The sequence below is a fragment of the Mytilus californianus genome, unplaced genomic scaffold (assembly GCF_021869535.1).
Source record: "Mytilus californianus isolate M0D057914Y unplaced genomic scaffold, xbMytCali1.0.p SCAF_6, whole genome shotgun sequence".
Classification (NCBI taxonomy): domain Eukaryota; kingdom Metazoa; phylum Mollusca; class Bivalvia; order Mytilida; family Mytilidae; genus Mytilus; species Mytilus californianus.
Window position 1 is genome coordinate 33,989,371 of NW_026262712.1, and position 23,889 is coordinate 34,013,259.

At 30.9% G+C, this 23,889-nt stretch overlaps 1 protein-coding gene across 12 annotated transcripts in view; it reads right to left on the reverse strand.

The window, feature by feature from the left end:
* Positions 1-1,726: 1,726 nt before the first annotated feature.
* Positions 1,727-23,889, reverse strand: part of LOC127706038 (nck-associated protein 1-like) — a 79,263-nt gene continuing 57,100 nt past the window's right edge. For 2 of the 12 annotated variants that reach the window (XM_052210429.1, XM_052210428.1), the window contains 10 exons: positions 21,150-21,170; positions 18,473-18,493; positions 15,671-15,753; positions 14,423-14,503; positions 11,157-11,177; positions 8,540-8,624; positions 7,046-7,156; positions 6,167-6,279; positions 5,610-5,699; positions 1,727-3,299 (listed from right to left, as the gene is read on the reverse strand). In XM_052210429.1, coding sequence (XP_052066389.1) covers positions 3,186-3,299; positions 5,610-5,699; positions 6,167-6,279; positions 7,046-7,156; positions 8,540-8,624; positions 11,157-11,177; positions 14,423-14,503; positions 15,671-15,753; positions 18,473-18,493; positions 21,150-21,170 — 740 coding nt within the window. In that variant the 3' untranslated portion in view covers positions 1,727-3,185. The other 10 variants (XM_052210432.1, XM_052210430.1, XM_052210434.1 and 7 more) reach the window with 7 other exon arrangements.

Sequence of the window (23,889 nt, forward strand, 5' to 3'; positions counted from 1 at the left end):
TATAGTACAAATATGGTGGAGTACTTATAGAAACTAGGTTAACCACATGGGCCTCATGGGCTGGCAACATGCTATTTATGTAATGATCCAGTCATGGATCTGGTCTTAAAGCTCTGTCTGATGAGGTGTCAGATTTTTTAATTGGTTGGTTCTATTGAACTCGTTCAGTACTTATCTAAACTAAGATCAGTTTAGAGTTTGACATACAGTGCAGGTGCTCGTCTAATTACAGTTATCTAGTAAGCTTGATTTGCAGGATATCGTGTGAATGTGTTAACTGTTAGTCCTTTGCTGGCAAATAATGCTGTACTTAAAGAAAACTTCAATTTAATGGGTTGTTGTTTAAGCCACTTTCAAGATACAGAATCATGGTACAGGATTGAGCTAGAATAGATAGCAGGATCAGTTGGCTTTAAGCTGATACATCGTATCAACATGCCTTCTCACAAACTATTGCAAACAGACTTTTTTCATATTACCGACTTTTGACTCCGGACTATATAATTTTTCAACAGGTTACCTACTCTGTGGTAGGACATCCTGATACTCTGTCAAGTAAGAGCAACCAAAAGAAGTAGAATCAAACATATCATCGGTGCAATTTTGGGGGAAGTTGACTGTTTTCCGATGATTTTGTTATGTATAGAAAACATGCAACAATTAATTTTTCCTCTAAATGGTACCAATTGTAAGCTTGACTTTACTTCTCTAAATTGCTCTTAATTGACCGAGTACCAGGATGTCCTACCACAAATTATGTAACCGGTCAAAAAATTTTAAACCCTCGAGTCAAAAGTCGGTAATATGAAAATAGTCTATTAAACACACTGTTTTTTGTTTTTTTTTTATTTACAAAAAAACTAGCAGAAGACAAGGTTTATAGTGAGCATGTAAAACTGGCTTAATCCTACCACATTAAGTGCCTGTACCAAGTCAGGATTTCTGGTCCCTATCTTGATCTTTTTGTTCATACATCTATTTTAAGTGGGAGTTGGGTGTTGAACGTTGGTATGGTGTGTTTTACTGACCATTATTTTTGTACTACATATCCTTTTTGTATTATCACATGGGGTGAATGTATGGCTAACTAGCTACCCAGGTCATTTGGCCACATTTACAACTTTCTGTTAACTGCCACATATTCTTTTAAAGGCATATACAAATCCTACCAATAAAAATCAAAGATTTCGGTTTGAGTCAACAAAATAACTTGTCAGATGTGAGCATTTTCTCTTGCTTAAACCAAAGACCATTCAGCAACTGTCAAGATGAATAACAGCAATAAACCGTGCTGTTTATTTGATAATATAATGCTAACTTCATCTAATTTGATGAGATTGTTGTTTCCTGTAGATCCATTTAAATTTCATGAGTTTAGTATCACAATTAAAGCACTTTTTTGTATACCCTGTATAAATACAAATAGAAGACACTGGATATGATTCAGATGGTGGCCTTTGATATCTCAACAGCTTGACCTGAATCTCATTGAGGGATAGATAAAAATTTGCAGATCAAACATTGTTGGACTTTACTCAAAACGAAACTGTATACATGTATATAGTGAATTAGTTATCGTAAAGAGAAATATATCATAGAGTTATAACAGGTAATGAACAGGAAAGCTTTAAAAACTAGTTGCATCTAATTTTAAAGTGGACCACTTTATGATCATTTACCAATAAAATAATGATGCAAAGAGATGCAACAAAAACTAAAACTAATATACATCTATATATGCTTGTATTTTCATCACTTTGTATAAAATAATAATATACATTTATATTATCTAATATGCACATAGTTTACAACTTATCTCATATTAAAATGTCTTTATAAATGAACACATTGCACAAATTTTGACAGGTATAATGCACCGATACATTTATATATACATGTATTAATCAGATCCAACTATTACAGTTAAATGGCTAATTTCGAGGAGTTTAAATTTTGTGATTTCTGGGGACAGACATGATGGCAAGGTTTCTATTTACACTAGTTTTCATATTCCTGATTCAAATTTTCTTTGCACATAATATTAACACTGTGGGATATTTTCACAATTTTATTTTAAAAATGAAATTAGCAAACATAAACTCCTCCAGAAAATTTCCCCCTTTTACATGACTTGATTATTTACAAAGTGTCTTTGTAAGTTTTCTTGTCTTTTATTTTCTAGGGTTTAAGTCTAGATACTAACAAAGTTAATGGTTTTCCAGCATGAAAATCTTAAAATTTAATTTAGACATAGTTGTAACATAAGCCTGTGAATTCTGGGACAAAACCCTTAAAAAAAAGATACAATGAAAAGCTGTTGTAACATTAAAATAATTCTGATCTCTTGATTTCTTTCTTTGTTTCTATATATGTTTAGGAGGACATAAAGACATAACGTAACAAACAGAATTCACCAAGCATGGTAAAACTTAATTGTGCCTTTCAAGTACATATCAAAATTAAAATGATGTTTTTGTTTATTCTTTGCCATTTTAGGAACAGCATAATATGCCTCAAACTCCCCTAAACCAGCTTCATTTTGTGAAAAGGAAAAGATTCTGTTTCAGATAACCTAAATTTGCTGTGTTTATATTCAATTTTGTAAACTTCAATGGGAATGAAATAAATGGCAAAATTTCTTATGAAAATTTTGAAATTATTAAAATTTGCTGTTATTAAAACATGAGTATGTCTGTTACATCGTGGCAAGAACACATCAGACTCTTTATGATGCATGGTTTAAATCATTAAAAAAGCACTGTGGCAGACCTGAAATTAAAATTTGTATGAATAATGATTTGTTTCCTACATAATATTTAGTAGATTCAAAACTATTAAGCAGGGATAAATACATTGGACTGTGATAGATGTACAATTTCAGTTTCTTTTTTTATATAAGTTCTTATATAAAAATTCAACAACATTTATCAAAAAATTAATAATAATGATCGCTAATATTAATTGAAATTTATAGAAGACAAAACTGCCTGCAATAAAAAAATCCTGAAGATATTTGATATCATTTATCTTTTTAAATTTTAATTGTTTTAGAAATAAAAAAATTATTTCAAAATTCAAAAAGTGCCTCTTGCAGATCTTGCTCAAAGTTCTGTAGTATATCCATTATGAATATTTGAAGTTTTCCTCAGCTACACAACACACTATACAATGTATTTTCTGTCTTTTTATACGTCTGCAGCTGAAGCTTTATACACAGAGTGGTAAGCATTCCTCAGAAGTGCATAAGGAAAACATGATTCTAACAGATCCATGGTTAAAAATGGAGATTCTGTGACAATCTGGAAAAGAAATTTATGTTTCAACTCAATTTTTCTGACCACCAGCCTAAAAAAAAAAGTAAAGAAGTAAAAACTCTCTGATTAAGGTATTAAACATTTTTAAATATCTGAACTCTTTGCTCTGTTGCACTGAGGGTTATTAATAATCTATTCTTAAAATAATTCTTTGATTCTCATCCCTCCCTGATTGCCACCATCTTTTAGAGCTACAAATTTTAATTTCAAGCTATTTTTCTTTATTTTGCCAGTTTGAACAAATTATGGCCAAAAAAAGAAGAAGATGAAATTTGTTCGCCTGTCCAAGCTAAAAAAAAAATGTTGTCAAGAATCTAAATATTTTTTTTTATTATGGTCTAAGGTAAATCTTAAAATTTGCATTGAATGTATCAATTACTTTACAGCTTTCCTGATATCTGCACTACTATCCGGTAATCCTTGTGTAGCAAATACTTATTTCTTGGTCTCCAGCTTCACTAACAAAGAATAAATCAGGATTCTCCTCCACTTAGTCCAGGTAGCTACCACAAGACCATGCAAGTCACTTTTGGCATTTTCAAAATATCTCTTTTATGAAAGTGACTCGAGAAATGAGAACAAATAAAAGGCACATAATTTTCTTTACTGAGGTGACCTTTATACACAGGCCTTAAAGTAAGGAGCCTGTAATTCAGTGGTTGTTATTTGTTGCTGTATATCATATTTGTTATTTCTTTTATTGTTTTGTACATAAATCACATAATTAGTTTTCTCGCATGAATCTCTTTGCATTTGCAGTTTCAAGCCCTTTATAGCTTACTATGCTGTATGAGTTGTAATCATTGTTGAAGGGCTTACAGTGACCTATAGTTGCTAATTTCTATGTAATTTGATCTCTAGTAGAAAGTTGTCACATTGGCAATCATACTACATCTTCTATTTCTATCTTAAGAATGTACTCAGGTCAGGTATAGGAATTTTTGTCAGATGTTCAGACTCCTTGGTTTTTTTCCTAGGATACAGGGTACAGTCGACTCCACTTAATTGCATACCGCTTAATAGCATAATTCGGTAAATTGCATAATTTTCTCCTGCACAAAACCATTTCCCATTCATCTAATGTTAAATTATCCAGTTATATGCATAGCCTTACAAGTGGCCTTTCGGATAATTGCATAGAAAATAATTGCCAGCTAGATATGCTTAGTTCAAACTGACGAGATTTTTGACTGGAAACGGCAATTTGGTAAGTATATTTTTCTTGAATGCATCATTATTTTCGTTATTATTTCATATTAACTTTTGTGTTATTAAAATAAAGTTTTAAAACAGTTTCGTGTTTATATGATGGAGTTTTACTTTAAAATAACCCTCGATGTGTACACAGGTGAAGTTTCCCATGTTCTATTTTAAGCCTAGAGGTCATAAAATGTCAAACAGGTAATTGTTGTAAAAATGACCATTCTATCCCAAAAGGTGTTAATTATTGATTGGATTTTAAGCATTGTCCATAGATAACATTTGGGGTGAATTTTAAAAACAATAACGCCTGCTAATTTACTTTCAAAGACCATCCAATGTGTACTCTTGCAATTCGGCTTGGGGTGATTTGCATTTATGTTAAACATTACAGGGCATTTATATATGGTTGAAGAATTTTATTCGTCAATCATTTATTTTTATTATTTTTGGAAAAGAGCATTCACTTCTTATTATTATATTTTCACACTTGTGTCCAGCAAATAACCTGTACAGGGCCCCTTTACCTGTTTACTGCTTTGCATATACGAAACTAACAAGGTTAAAGAAACAGTGTTACATCACTGTGCAAGCGGTAAATACTGCATATCAAAGGCAGTTCTTTACACATTTATTTTTAAAAATGATAATAAACTGTGTAGTATAGTTGAACAGTTTATTTTAATCAAAGCGTAATGATGTACATTGTACATACAGGTCATAGAAACAAATTTATTTTTAGAACAATTTGTTCTAATTTTGTATCCCAGGTATATTTTGCCCCATACCGTCCACATATATGTCATAAATGGTCATTACCAAAATTCAAGCAGATTCTAGATTTTTTTCTTACGATTTGAGACTAAAAAAATGCCAATGTTAAATATAAGGTTAATGTCCGAGTCAGCCTTTTCCTGCCATTTTAAAAAAAAATCAAATATTTAAATAAAGAGTTCCATAACCTACCAATATTTTTAGCTTATTTTGTTTCTCAACTAATGCTCTTCTGACTTATAGTATCAATTTTAAATTCTAGATTTTTTTTTATTTCACCTAACTACATCCTTAAATGTACGAATATTTTCTCTACCATACCTTATCAAGTAATATATAGACAGATTCTCTATTCTTCACAGCCTCTTTATCATTTTCTTGACCAAGTCTTAATAAACTAGAAGATGCCAGCTGAAAAAATGAATAAGTATGCATGTTTAAATGAATGAAATAATTCATGGTAACCCTTTTTTCCTGTGAATATTTACAATGGGTATATTGCCATATTTTTGTAAAATTTCACCCTTAATAAAGTGTGGCAGATTAGAGGGATAAAACCAACAAAAAATGAAAGCCTATCTATTGTAAAATGAAAGTTAACCAACTAGAATAGAATTTGACACAATTTTGTGTTGCATTGCATGATGCCTCAAATTTCTATTCCATTTATGTTCACAAAATATTGTGACATCATCAGTTTTGGTTGTCAATGTTTAGCTGATTATTTTACCAGGGAACATGGTGTTTATTTTTGTGTTGCTTTCTTGTCATTTTCATCCCACCTATGCATGGCAAAAAGAATCAAAGGCTTTGAGTAAAGTTTGGCATAACTTAAATTGGTATGGAAAATCTATTTTGCTGAATAGAGAAAAACTTACAGCTAAAAATTCCTGTAACCTATCATGAACATCACCTGGTCCATGAATAGAGAACAGCGCACCAGCCAACTGATTAACAGCTAAAGCCAAGCAGTGACAATTATTCACATTTCCTGAAAATACAACAAAAACTCAATCAACATTTGTTTCAATAATCTTTTACAATAATGATAAATTTTCCATCGACATGAAAGAACTATAGACCAATCTCGAGTTGTATAATATCAATCCACAAAATAAACTAATCATGTTACACTGTGAGCTACTGCTCACCAATCATACTGCTGCTATAAGTACTTAATAAACAGAAAGTTGAAGAGCAATGTATGTGAAAACCAAATCACACAGTAAAGCATGCTTACAGGAAAAGTTATACCACTTTCAAGGTGTTCTGATTCATGGTTCCAGAGAAAAATATGACAGAATTTTCAAACATGGCCATTATTGTGAGAATATATAAACATTTGATTAACAGGAACTGATGAATGTGAAAACCTGTTAAAGGGTAAAGCATGCCCACAGAAAACTTGCTACCAAATTTTATGAAAGTCTGATTAGTAATTCCTGAGAAAAAAACCAACAGAAATTTCATGGGATGGACAGATACAGGGATAAAACAGTAAAACCCTCTTCTTTTTGGAGCTTTGTTATAATTACAACTCCATCTAAAATTTCTGCTTTCAAGGTATTTTTCAATCAATTATAGACAAAAGAAGCATGTGTGACGGGAAGAGTTAATGGTGATTATGCTGTATACTTTAAAACTATTTTTATTGGTTTAACTTTCAATTTTTATATTTCTTTTAACACACTGACTACTACACACAAGGATGGATTCACGACATGACAATTTTGACAGGGAAACCTTTTTTACATTACCTTCCAGTGCTGCTTTATATACAGATGAGTCTTGTCTGGCTAGCTTGGGAATAGCTACTGCTACAAACACCATCAGTAAGCAGGCTACTTCATATTCATTCTCTCTCCGTTCTGTAAATGAAAGAAAAAAAAATAACCCTAAGATCTGGCAAAAAATAGGGTCTTACTTGCATTGTGTCTTTTATTTTCTGATGTAAAAGATCTTTCAAACAATACACAACCTTTTACCAATTGACTGCACTTAATTTTATTCAAAACTTCTACTGACCAAAAAAACATGTTTAACATATGAAATGGTAACTTGCCCAATGTTGATGATTTTATTAGACGTCCGGTTGAGGATTAGCACAGCGGTCGTGAATCTAATTCCCCAAATTTGTCCAGACAATACAACTGTTTTGGAAGCCATGAGATTGACGTATATCCCAAACCTCTCTTAACAGTCATCAAAGATTACTGACTTATAATTTATTACTCTAGAGGAGTATTTTGTCTATATAAAACTCATCAGTGTGGAGTAAATAATGTAAACTTAAAACAATACCAAATGATTATATCTGGAGGAATAATCAGGATATAAAAATTCATGGGATTGCAAGTATTATCTATTTTAAATCAACATGTTTTTGAGTTCTTGACACTGTCATCAGGATAAAATCAATGAGTATTATCTTCCTGAGTACTAAATTCAGATACTTCAGGACTGACGCCATAATTCATAATGGTTTCCATATAAAGTAAATTTATCAATGAGTGAATGAAAATAACTATTAATAAATTGTGTTCGTCCAAAGACCTTCTCTGGATTTACCTTCATCAGGAATACTGTAAACCAACCTATTTTCGCGGATACTTAATTTCGCGTTTAGCCCTTTCTTGCCCATTTGGCGGCGATTTAATTTCGCGATTCTGAAATTTACTTGTGGATAAATCTAAGTTTTAAAAAATAAAAATAAAGTTTTACATATTCGCGACGATTTATATTCGCCTTATTTTTCTACTCGTGAAAGTAGCGAAAATAAATCGCTCGCTAAATTAGTTGGTTTACAGTACTAAAACCTAAAAAATTGAAAACCAGGGATGATAAATATCTAAACACATGAGGAGCTAAAAGAGACCATCAAAGAATAGACTAATCCATCTTAATTTAACATCGCTGAATGTACCCTTAGATATCCATCTCAAAGGAACCGTCAAAGAATAGACAAATCCATCTTTGGTTAACATTGCTGAATGTACCCTTAGATATCCATCTCAAAGGAACCTAACATTTTTATAAATGAGTTACACTAGGCGACATGAGGACAATCAGTAAAATGAATTCACTAAACAATCGGTTTTTACTGTCATGTAATATCATAAGCATTGTGACATAGGATAAATGTATGGGAAAATGCACAAATTGGAAAGTCGTCTATTAATCAGGCATTGGTTCACAAGTTTCATTTTATTGATTTTAACTGTTCAAAGTGTGACAGTAGTAAGCCAACTTACCACTCTTTTGTTGTCTCAGGGCATTAATCAGTGTTGGATCTACGTCACATGATAAACCTGAGGCAGACGACATCTCATTTACCACCTTTTTGAAATATAAAACAATATACATGTTATTTTAAAATAAAATGGGTTTTAATTACTTATCCCATTGAAAAGCTCATTACACTACTTTGGTTCAAAGTAATAGACCTTGAAACTGAAGGTTTTTAAGAAATATTTTTAAACTGACACATTATATTTTTTCATCTAAAGTAAAAAAAAAAAGGTCAAAATTAAAGAAATATATTGTGGTAAAATTTTTCCAATTTGTGTAACTGTGATAGAAAAAGTATATGTACACATATAACTTATATTTTTAAATGGAATTCTTTTTTCAGAGTGAAGTTATTTTCAGAGCCATGTCCTTTAAATACCTGAAAATTATTTGTTAAGTTTCTAGAAAATGTCAATTTTAATGTTAACTGTAAATTAAGAAAACCAATTAAGCTCTTTATTTTTCACATACTCAAAAATACCTAAATATTACAGAAAATTGGGAGAAAATCTAACAATCTTGATCTGAAATATGACAATCTTAGCAATTTTGCTTTTGACAGATGAGAAAAAGACAACTTATAAACATACATTAAAAATTAGTAAGTTTAAATATATTATTTCAAATTAGAATGTTATTCAAGACATTTATTATATATTACAAATATTTTTGTGATTAACAGCACATAACAAAGAATTAAAACATGATATATAAAAAGCACATGTATAGAAAAGCAATTATGATATCAACATCAAAACACAATAAAAATACATTGTACAAACAAAATTGTTACACAAAACACAATAGTATTATATGTCAATCATTGTGGTTAATTTGATTCATACAAAAAAGTTTGAAAATGATTTCAATAGAACGCTATTTGTTTCAATCATTTTTATTCCAGTAAATATTTTGAAATTCCCTGTATATGTCTACTTGTGTCCTTGGGTTAATGTCTTGTTGATGTATACCAAACATAAATTTTATTCATATTCTACCTTATAAATATCTAGGAATTTGTCTAATAGTTATTCATTACGAGCCCAGTAGTCAGCACTTCGGTGTTGACATGAATATCAAGTATATGGTCATTTTTATAAATTTGCAAGTTATGCAAATATTCAAAGTCAATGAACCATGACTGAAGGTACAGGGCTAAACAATCTCCATGGAAATGAGATGTGCCAATGCTAATAACTGCAAACCAAATACTATTGACTTATTATAAGATGTTCCCTTTAAACAAACCTAAACACAAACATTAACTTGTCAACTATGTGAAAGTTTCAAAGTCAATGAACCATAATTAGGGGGTGGGGTTATATAATCTCCATGGAAATGAAACTTGCAAATGCCAATACATTTGCATACCGAATATCATTGACTTAACACAAGTGGTTCATCTTAAACTGACCTAATCACTTACTAATTATACATGTAAACTAAGCAAAAGTTTCAAAGTCAATAGACCATGACTGAGGGGTAAGGACCAAATATTCTCCATGGAAATGAGATGTGCTAATGCTTATACAACTGCATACCAATTATCATTGACCTACCACTAACAGTTCCCCTTAAACTGACCTAATAACAAACTAATACATGAAAACTAAGCAAAAGTTTATAAGTCAATAAACCATGAATAGGGGGGCGGGGCCAAATGATCTCCACGGAAATGAGATATGCCAATGCTTATACAACTGCATACCAAATATCATTGACCTACCACTAGTGGTTCCCCATAAACTGACCTAATCACAAACTAATACATGTAAACTAAGCTTCAAAAACAATAGACATTGACTGAGGGGGCGAGGCCAAATAATCTCCATGGTAATGAGATGTTCCAATGCTAATACAACTGCATACCAAATATCATTGACCTACCACTAGTGGTTCACCATGAACTAGACCTAATCACAAACTAATACATTATTGAAGCTGCTGCAGCCACCGGAAACAGCATACCTATGTCTCGCTTTTTGACTCCGTCAAGGCGAGACAAAAAACCATGTGTACTTTTAAAAATAAAAGAAATAATATGCAAATATATTTTACCAACAAATTATTCATTAAATGTAAATGAAAGCAGGGATATGGTATATTGATTTATGACATAAAACGCCCACTTACACTCGATCAAACCGAAAGCAAATCGTTTTAAATGCAGGAGATTTTCAGATGACAGAATTTTTGTTTTCAACTGAACCACCAAACCTCCCTCCCAGAATATCAAATGGTCCCCCCTCCCTTACAGGTGGACAGCCAATTCAATAACTTAGCTTTGTAATTGTATTTACTTTCAAATTGTAAATATGTGTCATCCTACCCTAAGAATCTATGTTTATACAAATGTCTGATTAAATCAAGATGTTGTTAATTGGAAAGATGCTTTCAATGATGAAGAATTTGTTTTCATTTCAAAATCATGCAAAACAGGAATACTGCACAAGTATACAATACAAATTGAGGGAAACAATGCAGCACACATTTAAAAATTGTAGAACCAGCACTATGTTAAAATGCAAAATAGAATGGCTACATATTCTGGCTAACAAACATATAAACACACAAACAAACCTGTTGTTTCATTGATGAATGCTGAATAATGTAATGATTACAAATTACAACTTTGGATAAAGAATAGATTGCAACATACTACCAGGTGTCGTCTGCTACGGCAAAAAGTGCTTATTCACAAAGTTAACAAAACCCAGATATGTATTGTATTTATTATTCTTCCAAAAAGACAATTTGCTAGATTGGAACCTAAGTGTTATGGGTAATATTCTCAACAGTTTAAACCAAAATGTTTTATTGGTTAAAAACATTCTAAGCTATATGAATATTAGACCAGTATTTTATATTTCCACTTGGCATACAAACAATAAAATTACCCATAATTCATTAGATTCTAAAATGGCTAATTCACTGTGTTGTCACTGCATTTCTGATCTGCTACCAAAAGTGGTATACTCAGAGACATAAAAAGGTAAATCTGACATTATCAGCCCTGTCACGGCTTTTATTGAAATATTTAACAAACCATGCTTGTGCATGAGTCATATGCAATATATTTTTTTTGTTTGGCAAAACAATTTTTAAAATACATAAGAATATTGTACTCAAATTGGGTCATCTAATGATAACATATATGGAGCAGTCGGTGAGCACCTAAGACTTAAGCAAAGTCATATTACCAATAACATTTTGTAAACAAATTCATGACATACTTGATCATCATTAAATCTTCTATGACTTCAACTTTAAAATTTTGTATAATGAGTGTCCCAAATTACGAAAATCTCTGTTTTAACAATTTTTCATAGATATAAGAAGATGTGGTATGAGTGCCAATGAGACAACTCTCCATCCAAGTCACTACCTCTTTACCAGCAGAACCGAATAACATGAACTATGAACTCTCCATCCAAGTCACAATTTATAAAAGTAAACAATTATAGATCAAAGTACGGTCTTTAACACGGAGCCTTGGCTCACACCGAACAGCAAGCTATAAAGGGCCCCAAAAATTACTAGTGTAAAACCATTCAAACGGGAAAACCAACGGTCTAATCTATATAAAAAACGAGAAACGAGAAAACTTATGAACCACATCAACAAACGGCAACAACTGAACATCAGATTCCTGACTTAGGACAGGTGCAAAGAATTGCAGCGGCATGCCTTCTAAAAATAGTTATCATTGAATACAGAAAAGATTTAATACCCATGAAATACTGTTCGGTTTGAACCAAACAAACTGCCCAGGATAAGGAGTAAAAATTGTTTCATTTTGATAACATTCCACTTAAAATGAAATAATTTTATCTGACTATGTCATGATCTAAATCGAAAAATGGTTAAATATGGGATTGCAATCATAAATTCATGCTTTTACTAATAAATTTTAACTTTTTTTGCCCTTCCTAAGACTAATATAAGTACAAAACACATTCTATTTATTTAGCAGATATGCAAAATCAAGTAAAGTGCATTATCTCCGGCAGCATTTCTCCAGCCGCACACAACACAAGAGATCCCATTGTACTCCTATTCATACAATAAATTAGAGAGAATTTTCAAAAAGTCTTTGAAATATTTCATAGTGCACTGTGACCAATCAGGTTCCAGTGCCGATAACAAACGGCTACTCTTGTGGGGATCATTTATAAATTCAAGTGAGTTTTTACTACCAAGAATTTTTGATAACTGTGATGAAATGGCTGATTTACCTTTACATGTCTCTTATATAACCTTACAGAATTTCATGATTGTTATCATGTTAAAAACTAACAACTTAAAGAGGTGTATACTGTTATGTAAGCTTTGCATCATTAAAACTCCAAATATGAAATTATTTGATTATAATAAAGTATTTTTGTTATTGTTAAGGGTAATTGTAAATAATTAATAATTCATTGATATTATTTCCATACTTTTTTTATAATTAAAAAGCATGATTTTTTCGATATACAAAATACATGTCTTTTGTTGTCTAATGGGTTTCAGAACCTTTAAGGTGGTACCAAACACCTTGACTAAAATTAATTTGTCTCGTTTAATTTTCATAAAATTTTGACAAAATATTTACTTTGACCCTTTGACAAAAATATAAAAATTTCAAAAAACTTGAACCACACACTTAATCGGATAAATTTCATTGGATATATAGTAGTTTGACAAACACTAATTTTGATCATTGAGAAGCTTATTATTTCCTTAACAATAGAATGTGATTAAAACATTCAGCTGATTTATACAGAGTTATCTCCCTGTAGTGTTATGTACCACCTTAAATAATATATTCCTAAAGCTTGTTGAGAACAAATATTACAATTTGTCACGAAAAGTCATGCATTTTGTACACTTAGTAAAATATCGCTCAATATGTATGGCTCTTGGTCAGAACATATTTTATTGCCATTATTTAGTTAAAATAGGCCTTAGTTGATAATTAATAGGACGCTGGCCAAAAAAATATTCAGTTATTACTGTATGCCTAAAAACCAGTGTCATCAAACAAAAAACCAAAATGTATCCCTTTGCAAAAGCATACCTTATATACGACAGTTTTCACCTAAATAATCAAATATTTCTTTACATTTGCATACTATTATTACTTTATTAACTTAACCTCACTGGGCCTGGGTTAAATGGTTCTGTAATTTATGAATATTCTATTCATGAAAAGTTATTGTCATAATAAATTTTTATCAAAAACTTCAATATTCCCATACCAATTTAATATGTAATGCTACCCTGGGACATTGACTTACCAAATAGATTATGTCTCAATACAAAGGCTATTGTATCCATGCCCAGACTGGTTAAATTTACTATGCAATAACATGCAGGAATGTTTAAATCTTGTTTAAAAACATTCTTGTGTATAAAATGATATATTTGTAAATGATATAATAGTTCACTTGGTAAGATGTTTACTAGATATATTTTTATCCATGTTCAATTCCTTGATATTATGAGCTATCCTAGGAAAAATATAAAGTGTTCTCCCCAGTATTTTCAAATAGCACTATGAGAATTGAACTCTATCAATATTGCATTGAGGTACCCAGGTGCCTCATGGTCTTGGAGAGAACACGGAGTCATATAGGAAGGCTTTACTTTCAGATAAAAAAAAAAAATGGAATTTGCTTCTTAAAAAAATATTCAAATTGATATCCATTTCAATTTTTTAAATCTTAGTGCATTTATGGCTAATCCCAATCACCTTCCCTGCAACTTTTTTTATACTTGATATCCCCACCATTTAAGTGTTTTCATTTCAAGACTTTAATGAAGATCTGAAAATTTAACAACATATATATTCTATAATATTTTACCTTCAGATCTTTGGTACTTGGCACAAAGTGTTGTAAGTCTTTGACTGATGCCATTAGGAATGGAATTCGGTCATCCAGTACCTGTAAAATATGTAACAGATTGACTCATAAGAATAAAAAAGCTGTGATATGATTGCCAATGAGACAACTACCTATGAAGAACAAACGACACATTAATAAATTTAATGAAATTGAACAAATATGGTAATAAAAATTAGAGGGCGACAGCTCTATTACTGTCAAACAATCCAGACGTGTAAAATGTAAGAGCATACATGACTGCTAAAGAATATTTGTTTACCATCCAGTGGCAAATATTTGAAACATATAAAGGATGAGAACAACTTGTAAGTTTAGAAAATATTTGTTTGGCCATGAATAAAAGTAGGCTATTTTGACTGCTGCTTCATAATAAAGGAAAATTTGAAAGAGTTGGAAATTTTGCCTTGCAAAACAACTAGGTTGTTCTTGGGTTGCTGTCTCATTTACATTCACACTGCATCTGCAATCATTCATATGGTACAGGGGTACCTAGCCAAGATTATTGAACTACATAGAGATTGGTCAGTCTGTGAAATTCAGTGTAACATTTGAGAGGGCCTGGATGGGGGTATTCAGTATTCTTATAATATTTTTAGGGCATTTTTCTCTATTCTTTATACTTTTTGCCCAATATTCTCTATTCTATATTTTTTGGTCCATTTTTATCTATTCTTTATATTTTTGCCTATTATTCTATATTCTGTAAACCCTCATCCACACCCTCATTTAAGACTAACATTACTGAATCTGTAAGGCAAAGGGTAACACATTTCTGTCACCCTATTGTTTCTGGCTAGGCAAATAACCAGAAAGGTTTGAGTTATCTATTTTGTTTTATTATAGCCAGATTTTGATTGGTTGATACGAGGTAGACAATTTACTCTATCCTATGGTAAATACTCTATTACCCTTCACGGAGACGCTTGATCAAGTGTGCACTTTATTAAATACGGATGGTTGTTGTGTACAAGACGTCATAGTTTATTACTTTGAATTTGAAATTTAATAGACAGTAATAACAGAACATTCAGTATAATAAATTAAATAACACATATCTGAGAGGGTGATAGAGCAGATTGTTACCTTTTGACAAGACATTGTCAACCTTGGCTTCGCCTCAGTTGACAATGTTTTCTCGGGTAACAATCTGCTTTATCCCCCTCTCAGCTATATGTTATTTATATAAGGTTATACATTTGTACTCACATCTATCAGAGCTTCCTGTGCCAGCTGTCTAAATGATAGCAATACACCTATAATAGTCATTCTCAGTAAGACACTATCCACATCTGAAATCAACCCAAAAATATATATTTTAGTATCAATAACAATACTCCTATAATAGTCATCTCAGTAAGACACTATCCACATCTGCAATCAACACAAAAATATATATATATCAGTATTGTGATTAGAAAATCTTGAATGTTTCTAATGGTTTGAATACTTTATGAATAGTACAGAAAATGACTGCACCAATGTTATAAAAATCATGTCCACATGGGGTCGGTTACTAGAGCTTATTCTCCAACTGACTCTGTAGTTCTACTTATACACTTGTCTGAATTATAGTCACAAGTAGCACTAACAGTTGATTTAGTTTAGTTAATAACACTGTTTTATAAAGGCATTACTTTGCTTTAATTCTAAGGGTTTACAGACCAATCATTAAAATTCTTCAATACTTTTTTCTCAATGAAAATTCTGTAACTTTTTCTACATGTATTCCTTGAATAAATATAAATAAATCTTTTGAAAAGAAGAAAACTGCTGTATGATAACATAACCATGTGGAACTGGGAGCTATTATTTACTAATGACTCCTCAACTATAAGTATTCGGTGAACAGGAAGTTGATATTCCACGAATGTGAAAACACATCACATTGTACAGCATGCTCACATAAAAAACCTAATATCAAATTTTAGGAAGTCCGGGATTACATTTCCTTAGAAAAATACGACAAAATTTCATGTATGGTCATTATCATGTGTAAAACTATATTTAAGTATTTGGTAAACAGAATGAGAAAAATGTTAAAGGTGTAAATCAGTATTCCCCCATCTTCAGAGCAGGGGTGTCATAAAATTATATAGTTTGCAATCAAATCAATTAAGCACAAATTGAAAATTAGGATATCTGAAAACATTGTCCACTCATCACTCACTGTGACAGCAAACTGTCAATACACATTTTCCAGGAACAAGTGTATGTATATAAAGGTGGTACGGTGACCTATAATTGCTTACATCCACATCACTTGAACTCTGGTGGATAAAAGTCTGATTGGCAATCATACCACATCATTTGGGAGACTGGTGGATATATTGGCAAATTATACAACATTCCGCCCCCCCCCCCCCCCCCCCCCTTTCATAAAGGTTGTCATATGGTATTTACCAATAAATCTATGTATTACAAAGTTACAATTTCTCTGATTATGAAATACAGGTATATATAACATCACTGTGTAATGTGTAATAATCTGTGTAATAAAATTCTTGTTAGTATGAGGTACACTGTTTATAAAAATATGAATAATATAAAGTGAAATTCTTTATTTGTTACAGTACTGAAGTTGTGTGAAAGTTCATCGATGACAAACCAGGACATTAATACCTAATGGAATACATATAAAAATATGAATAATATAAAGCAAAATTCTTTATTTGTTACAGTACTGAAGTTGTGGGAAAGTTCATTGATGACAAACCAGGACATTAATACCTAATGGAATACATATTTCACACTGATATGTTTTGCCCCTGGTGTCAAATCAAGAGTTAAAGACCCCTTGAGATAAAATTACATCTGTTACAAAGAAAAAAAAAACAGGAGAAAAAAAGAAGCAAGAGTCCATGAATACAGATTCTTTACAGAATGCATAGTTTAGCTTCAAGCATTCTTTGAACTTATATATATACATTGTGTAACAAAAAAGAATATAACTTTGTATCAAACATAGAAACTATCATTATATATAAGTACAACTGCAGTCTGGAACAAAAAGTAAAATGTCAATACAAATAAAAACAACAACTGCAAGTTATTCTTATATATTTGTAGGAAGTTATATTTTATAGTCGACAACATATTTTTCATGGAGTAACAATGTGGGGAGGAGTGTGGAGCTGGAAAATCTATGCGCATTGAAGCTTGACAAATTCAGGTCCTACCTTGCAGTCTACCAGCTAAAGACATAAACATACAAATGTTATGGTACTCTTTTCCAACTACTTTTGGGTATGCACACATATTTCAATGGGATTTGCATAGATTAAGGGGCATAACTCTTAAAATCACTGGTACTTTTGTTTCATTCATTTCCATAAACATATTCTAAGCTTCTAAGTAACACTGATGATTTAACTTCTGTTTCACATGAAGGCTTATAAACCATTGCTGAAAATGCCTATTACAAACACAAAACAGATTTCAATAGTAATCTGTATCAACAAAGATCTATGTCTTAAACATTTTGTTTTTATGTCTCATCTTCAGCCTCTAATTAATAGAAATAGACAGGTTACTTAATTGACTTGAACAAACACTTTTCTGAAATTTGTATAAACTGAAAGCAGAACTTCAGAAAAATGCAGACTCTTATCTTAAGCCTCTTTAGGTAAAGGCCAAGCTGCCTTCTAAAAAGTATGAAGATAGCCCACTCTTTCATAAAGGTAATTTTTCAGTGGCAAACATTATTTTCTAGGAATGTGAAAGAAAAGATTTACAAGTGCAGTGTTCTCAACCATTTCTAAGGACAGCAGTACACTTGTAGGACAAATAAAATACATCTAAACTAAAGCTTTGAAGAAGTGCATGGCAATACAATGATCTCACTCTCTGTTTACAAATACCATTGAAAATCTGAATAAAGGTCATCATGACTAGACCATAAAAGTTCAATGGTATTTTAAAACATGGTGTATACATAAAATGATGTTTTTGACTGATCAGTGGGTATAGAGTTTTTTTTAAAAGTTTCTACAAAAGTAAAGTTTAACTTACTCTGGACAAGGCTGTGAAATTCTATCGAAGACAACAGGCAATAATGAAATAAAACATCACAACATAAAATAACCATGCCATATCAACATTCAAAATTAAATCAAAATTAATAATTCTGGTTATAATTTTTAAATTAAATAAAAAAATTGGTTTAAGTTATCTTTATTTGGAAAAATAAATAAATCATCCAATATTTGTGGTAAATCCCAAAATTAAATAAAAAAGTTCAAAGATAAAACACAAATGAAGAATATTTAAATGTTTAAAATTAAAATTTTTATTATAAGGTTTAAAAAAAATAATAAAATTATTACAAAATGCACTACAAAAAAAAAGAGAAAAAAGTAAATAGTCTATAAAAATAAAAAGAAAACATAATTAATTTCAGAACACAAAAACCATGCATTACAAGATACCAAAATAAACATGCTAATCTTTTTCATTCTGTTTATAGAACTGGCAACATGCTTCACCGAAAATGTTTATATCAAAAGTTATATTTTCAAATTTGACAGATTATCTACACATTTCCATACAATATCTGATGCACAAAAATTCAAAAGTATATTGTATACGATCCTATTTATGATATAGATTTATTGATTTTTATTTGTTTAATTTCCAGTGGCAAATATTTCATGCATCTTTATAATGACATCTTACAAGGTTTGAAATGGATTATTTTTAGAAAATTAGGATGTACCTAGCCCTATAGTGTTAAATTTAGTAGGTCGGTTAACAGTTAGTCTAAACACACCCTAAAGACATATATCAATTTCTAAATGCAAGGTTTAAATGGAGGTTTATGATTTTCCTAAAGCGGGAGACCTAAACCATACTGTGTGAAGACAAATGTATACTTAACTTATACTTACGTTACTTAACAACTATGGCTCTCAAAATTTTATATGATAGAAAAACGAGCATATTGTTCATATGAAATATAAAGAAGCTCCAAAAAGCACTAGCAGTTTATTGTATAATAATTCTTCATCTTTATAAACCAATGTTTGATAGAATAAAATATGTTCCGGATAAATTAATATGCAAAGATAAACAAAGTAAGCTTCAAATACATAATCTTGTTTATTTCTATTTCTTGTTATCATATAATATAAATATGAAATTATAATCAGTTTGAAGAAGTTCTCTCATTTTAAAACTTACAATTGTATGCTAAAGATGAAAAAATGCAACCGATAAAATCATGAACAGATGAAGTTGAAAAAAAAAAATATTTTGCAAAGCTAGAACAAAAGACTTTTGTTTGAACTTTCAAAGTTTATTATTAAATAATTAAAAATGGTGGCGAAGCAAAAAGTGAAAAAAAGTGTAACTAACAAAAAAAAAAATAATTAAGTCTCATTAATTCTGTCAGAAGTTTGCTTCCCTTTCTTTTAAGATTGTAAAATCAGCTTTTTAGAAAGTAACTAGTTGTTGGTTTTGAAATTGCTATGGTGTAAAGCAAGTAGTTGTAATGAAAGGTAACTGAATCAAACTGTGTCTATATAGCATTTTTTATTTCAACAGTTTACCATTCTGTAGCAATTGAGATAGAATTTGGCTATGTGCAAAAAGGGTTAAAAAAAGAATCGCTTCTACTATAAAATATAAACTTAGAAATTGTTACATTATTATTCTAATGATTCCTATTTTAGTGAGTTTTTCGGAATTAGTTCAGAGACCCAGAACACCCATAGTTAGCCAAATCACAAATAGCAAAAAGATGTCTAAGATGGAAAGAGAGTTTGAGAGATATTGTCCATTTGATTGATTGTTGCATAATGTCCAGTTACAAATATTTCATGCATATTTAGGACAAGAAATATTGAAAAACGACACAAAATGTAGATTCTGTAAAGAGAGTCAACCAGGATAAAAAAAAACATCCGCTGGAAAAAATTAAATGGTAATGTTGCTTTGTAATAAGTCCCCAATGGACACCTTAAAGAGTAATTGCAAGGGCTCCTATGTTCCTCTCTCAAAACTAGTCATGAAATTTAACATCCATGTAATAGCCAGATGTGGTTGAGAATTTATACCTTGCATACAACAGAATAGATTACCCCACAGCATATGTCTTACTGCAGAGAGTAAAAATACAGGTGATAATATTACTATACACCAGTCAACCCTTGGAGTAGATCTAGTTGAAGTTCGGTTAGTAAAAAAGAAAGGTCAAACATATAACTATGATTTGGCTATCATGGACAATCTAGGTAAATTACGACAAATAAAATCCACCAAAATAAGCAAATTTTTCATTACCAAGATAGGAAAATTTTTAAACAAAAACATGAATTTTGAAATCAAATTTTGAAGTGTTTAAGTTTCCTAGTGTTTCTTGCCCAAAAAATTGAAAACTAGGACCTATGGTGTGCAAAGTTTCCATTTTAGATACATGCAAATGACTTGAAAATATGACAAAGCTAACTAAACACATAACTTTTCCTGTCTTGTAAGTTTTAAATATTATTTTGACACTCCAAGAATCCATTCACAAACAACATGCAAATATATTACATATTCATTCCTATCCGCATTCAACATAGTAGACCTTACACACAAGACATACAAATCTCAATGAAGAAAATTTTCTGAGCAGACGACAGTTTAATTTTAGCAGACGTAAGCACATATTATTCTATGCACATGCTCGTGCAATAATGCCACTTACCTGAAGATGTATTTTTTGTATCTAAAATTCAACCAATGAAATGTTTACAAATATATATATGCGACACTATAATTACAAAATTTTTACCAGCTTTCTTCATCATGGAGAAAAGTAATGTTTCCACAGGCCCAATACTGTTAGTCTGTGTATAGCTCATGATAAGGTATATTTCAAGAACAATATGATTAATTCATGATGATATTTCTGTTAGTCTAAATATCTAAATTGTACTATCATTCAAAAAGAAATAAATCCTCGAGACATTTCAAAATATGCTTATCATAAACGACAATTAAAATTAAAATCACATTATTTATTTGCACAAATTGAAGTCGACAAAGTAATCTTCCCTAAAAAAATAAATGGAAAGAAAAAATACACACAAAACTTCATGCATAAACTATAAATAATATAAGTTTAAAAGAGAGATTTATCATAAAATGCAGTATTTATATATACTTTATTCATTCAGTCAGAAACTGCAGGATTGCAGATATTGAATTTTTTATCAATTCTCTAGCACTCTCATCACCCCCCCCCACCCCCCCCCCCTCCAAAAAAAATATTTCACATCACAAGCTGTGGACTAATAAAATGACATCATTTTAACCCATGAAGCTAACTGTTTCTATAGAACTTCCAAAGGCAAGTGAAACATTTTTTTGCAAAATTAATGGCGAGGTTAAAGGTCAGTTTGGAGAATGGAATGAATTTGAACCAAATTATGTAAAGAGGCAATTTCAAAATTATCTTCAATTAAAGGATTTAAAAGTATTCAAAGAAGACTTAATCCCAAAACTGCAAATTTTTTTAACTGAAAATCAAAATGGTAAAAGAGAGGCGAAAGATACCAAAGGGACATTCAAACTCATTAGTCGAAAAAAAAACTGTCAATGCCATGGATAAAAAAGAAAAAGACCAATAGACAAACAATTGTACACAAAACACAACATAGAAAACTAAAGACTGAGCAACACAAACCCCACAAAAAACTGTGGGTGATCCCAGGTGTTCCGGAAGGGTAAGCAAATCCTGCTGCATATGTGGCACCTGTCGTGTTGCTCATGTTAGTACAAACCCAGTAATAAGTCTAATTTGGTAGGTCACATTCGGGAAAAAGCGAACGGGATAAAACATTATTACTTGGTATTATTGAATAAACACCTGAAATTATCGTCCATATATTCATCACTTTACTTCTAACCCAAATCAGTATAGTAAATCATAAGTTCATTACTAAATAAAAAAAGTGCTTTTTGAAATTTGAAGCCAGATTTATCCCATCAACAATTGGGATAATAATTATTGAAAGATGAAGCATGTATATACAAGAATAGCAAAAGCACAGCTAGCTGATTTTAATTAATCTTTAGGGTTTACCTGAATTTTGTTTAAAAAAAAACTCTGGAAAGCATTTCGGTAGTAACAACATATTTAAAGTATCTTAATGCATTTGTAAATCACCCTTTGAGAATAGAAAGTATAATTGGTAATTTTTTTTATCAAAATGAAAATGACATTCCAGCATTTTTTGTATTAATAACCATTGTGTAGGGCATTTCTATCCAATCAAAACATTTTCATGTATGCATTTTATAATATAACCAAAAATGCATTAGGTTCCGAAACGGTAAGTAGGTAATTGAACAAATTTGTCAGTTGAGTGATCTCCCTTTTAACTACATGACATTGTTTAAACATTACACATGGACTTCTTAATTAAATGAGTTCTCCTGTCAGGTGTGTCGATCTACCTGTACAAGTAATTAGTGATCTTTAGCTAACCAAAATGGCGGCGACTAGAAAAACGATAACAAGTTTTGACAATGGCGGTTATCATTTGACGATGGCGGAAGATAATTTAACAAAAACTGTATGAGATTTTGTAACTGTTATTTATATGGTCTGGACAAGATCACAATGATTGCGTATGGAAAGAATTTTGAAAGGAGGGGGTCTAGACAGTATGACCTTATAAAAAATATTGACGAAAAGATACAATTTTCAAATAATAATTGATATTTGTTTAACTGTACATTATACATGTTTGAATGCAAACTAGAGTTAATAGTGGTATATCGACACATTCTCAAATAATAAATAAAATGCTCCGCAGGGCGCAGCTTGATACGACCAATATCCAAAATCTAAATACATGGTTAGATTCAGCATATCAAAGAACCCCAAGAATTCAATTTTTGATGAAATCAAACAAAGTTTAATTTTGGACCCTTTTGACCTCAATGTGGACAAAGTTGATAATGGGGCACAAAAATCAAAAATCTAAATACATGGTTAGATTCAGCATATCAAAGAACCCCATATATTCAATTTTTGTTGAAATCAAACAAAGTTTAATTTTGGACCCCGATTTGGACCAACTTGAAAACTGGGCCCATAATCAAAAATCTAAATACATGTTTAGATTCAGCATATCAAAGAATCCTATGAATTCAATTTTTGTTAAAATCAAACTAAGTTTAATTTTGGACCCTTTGGACCTTAATGTAGACCAATTTGAAAACAGAACCAAAAATTAAGAATCTAAATACACGGTTAGATTCGGCATATCAAAGAACCCCAATAATTCAATTTTTGATGAAATCAAACAAAGTTTAATTTTGGACCCTTTGGACCTCAATGTGGACCAATTTAAAAACGGGGCCCAAAATCCTAAAAAATTAATACACTGTTAGAATCAGCATATTAAAGAACCCCAAGAATTCAAGAATAAAACCCC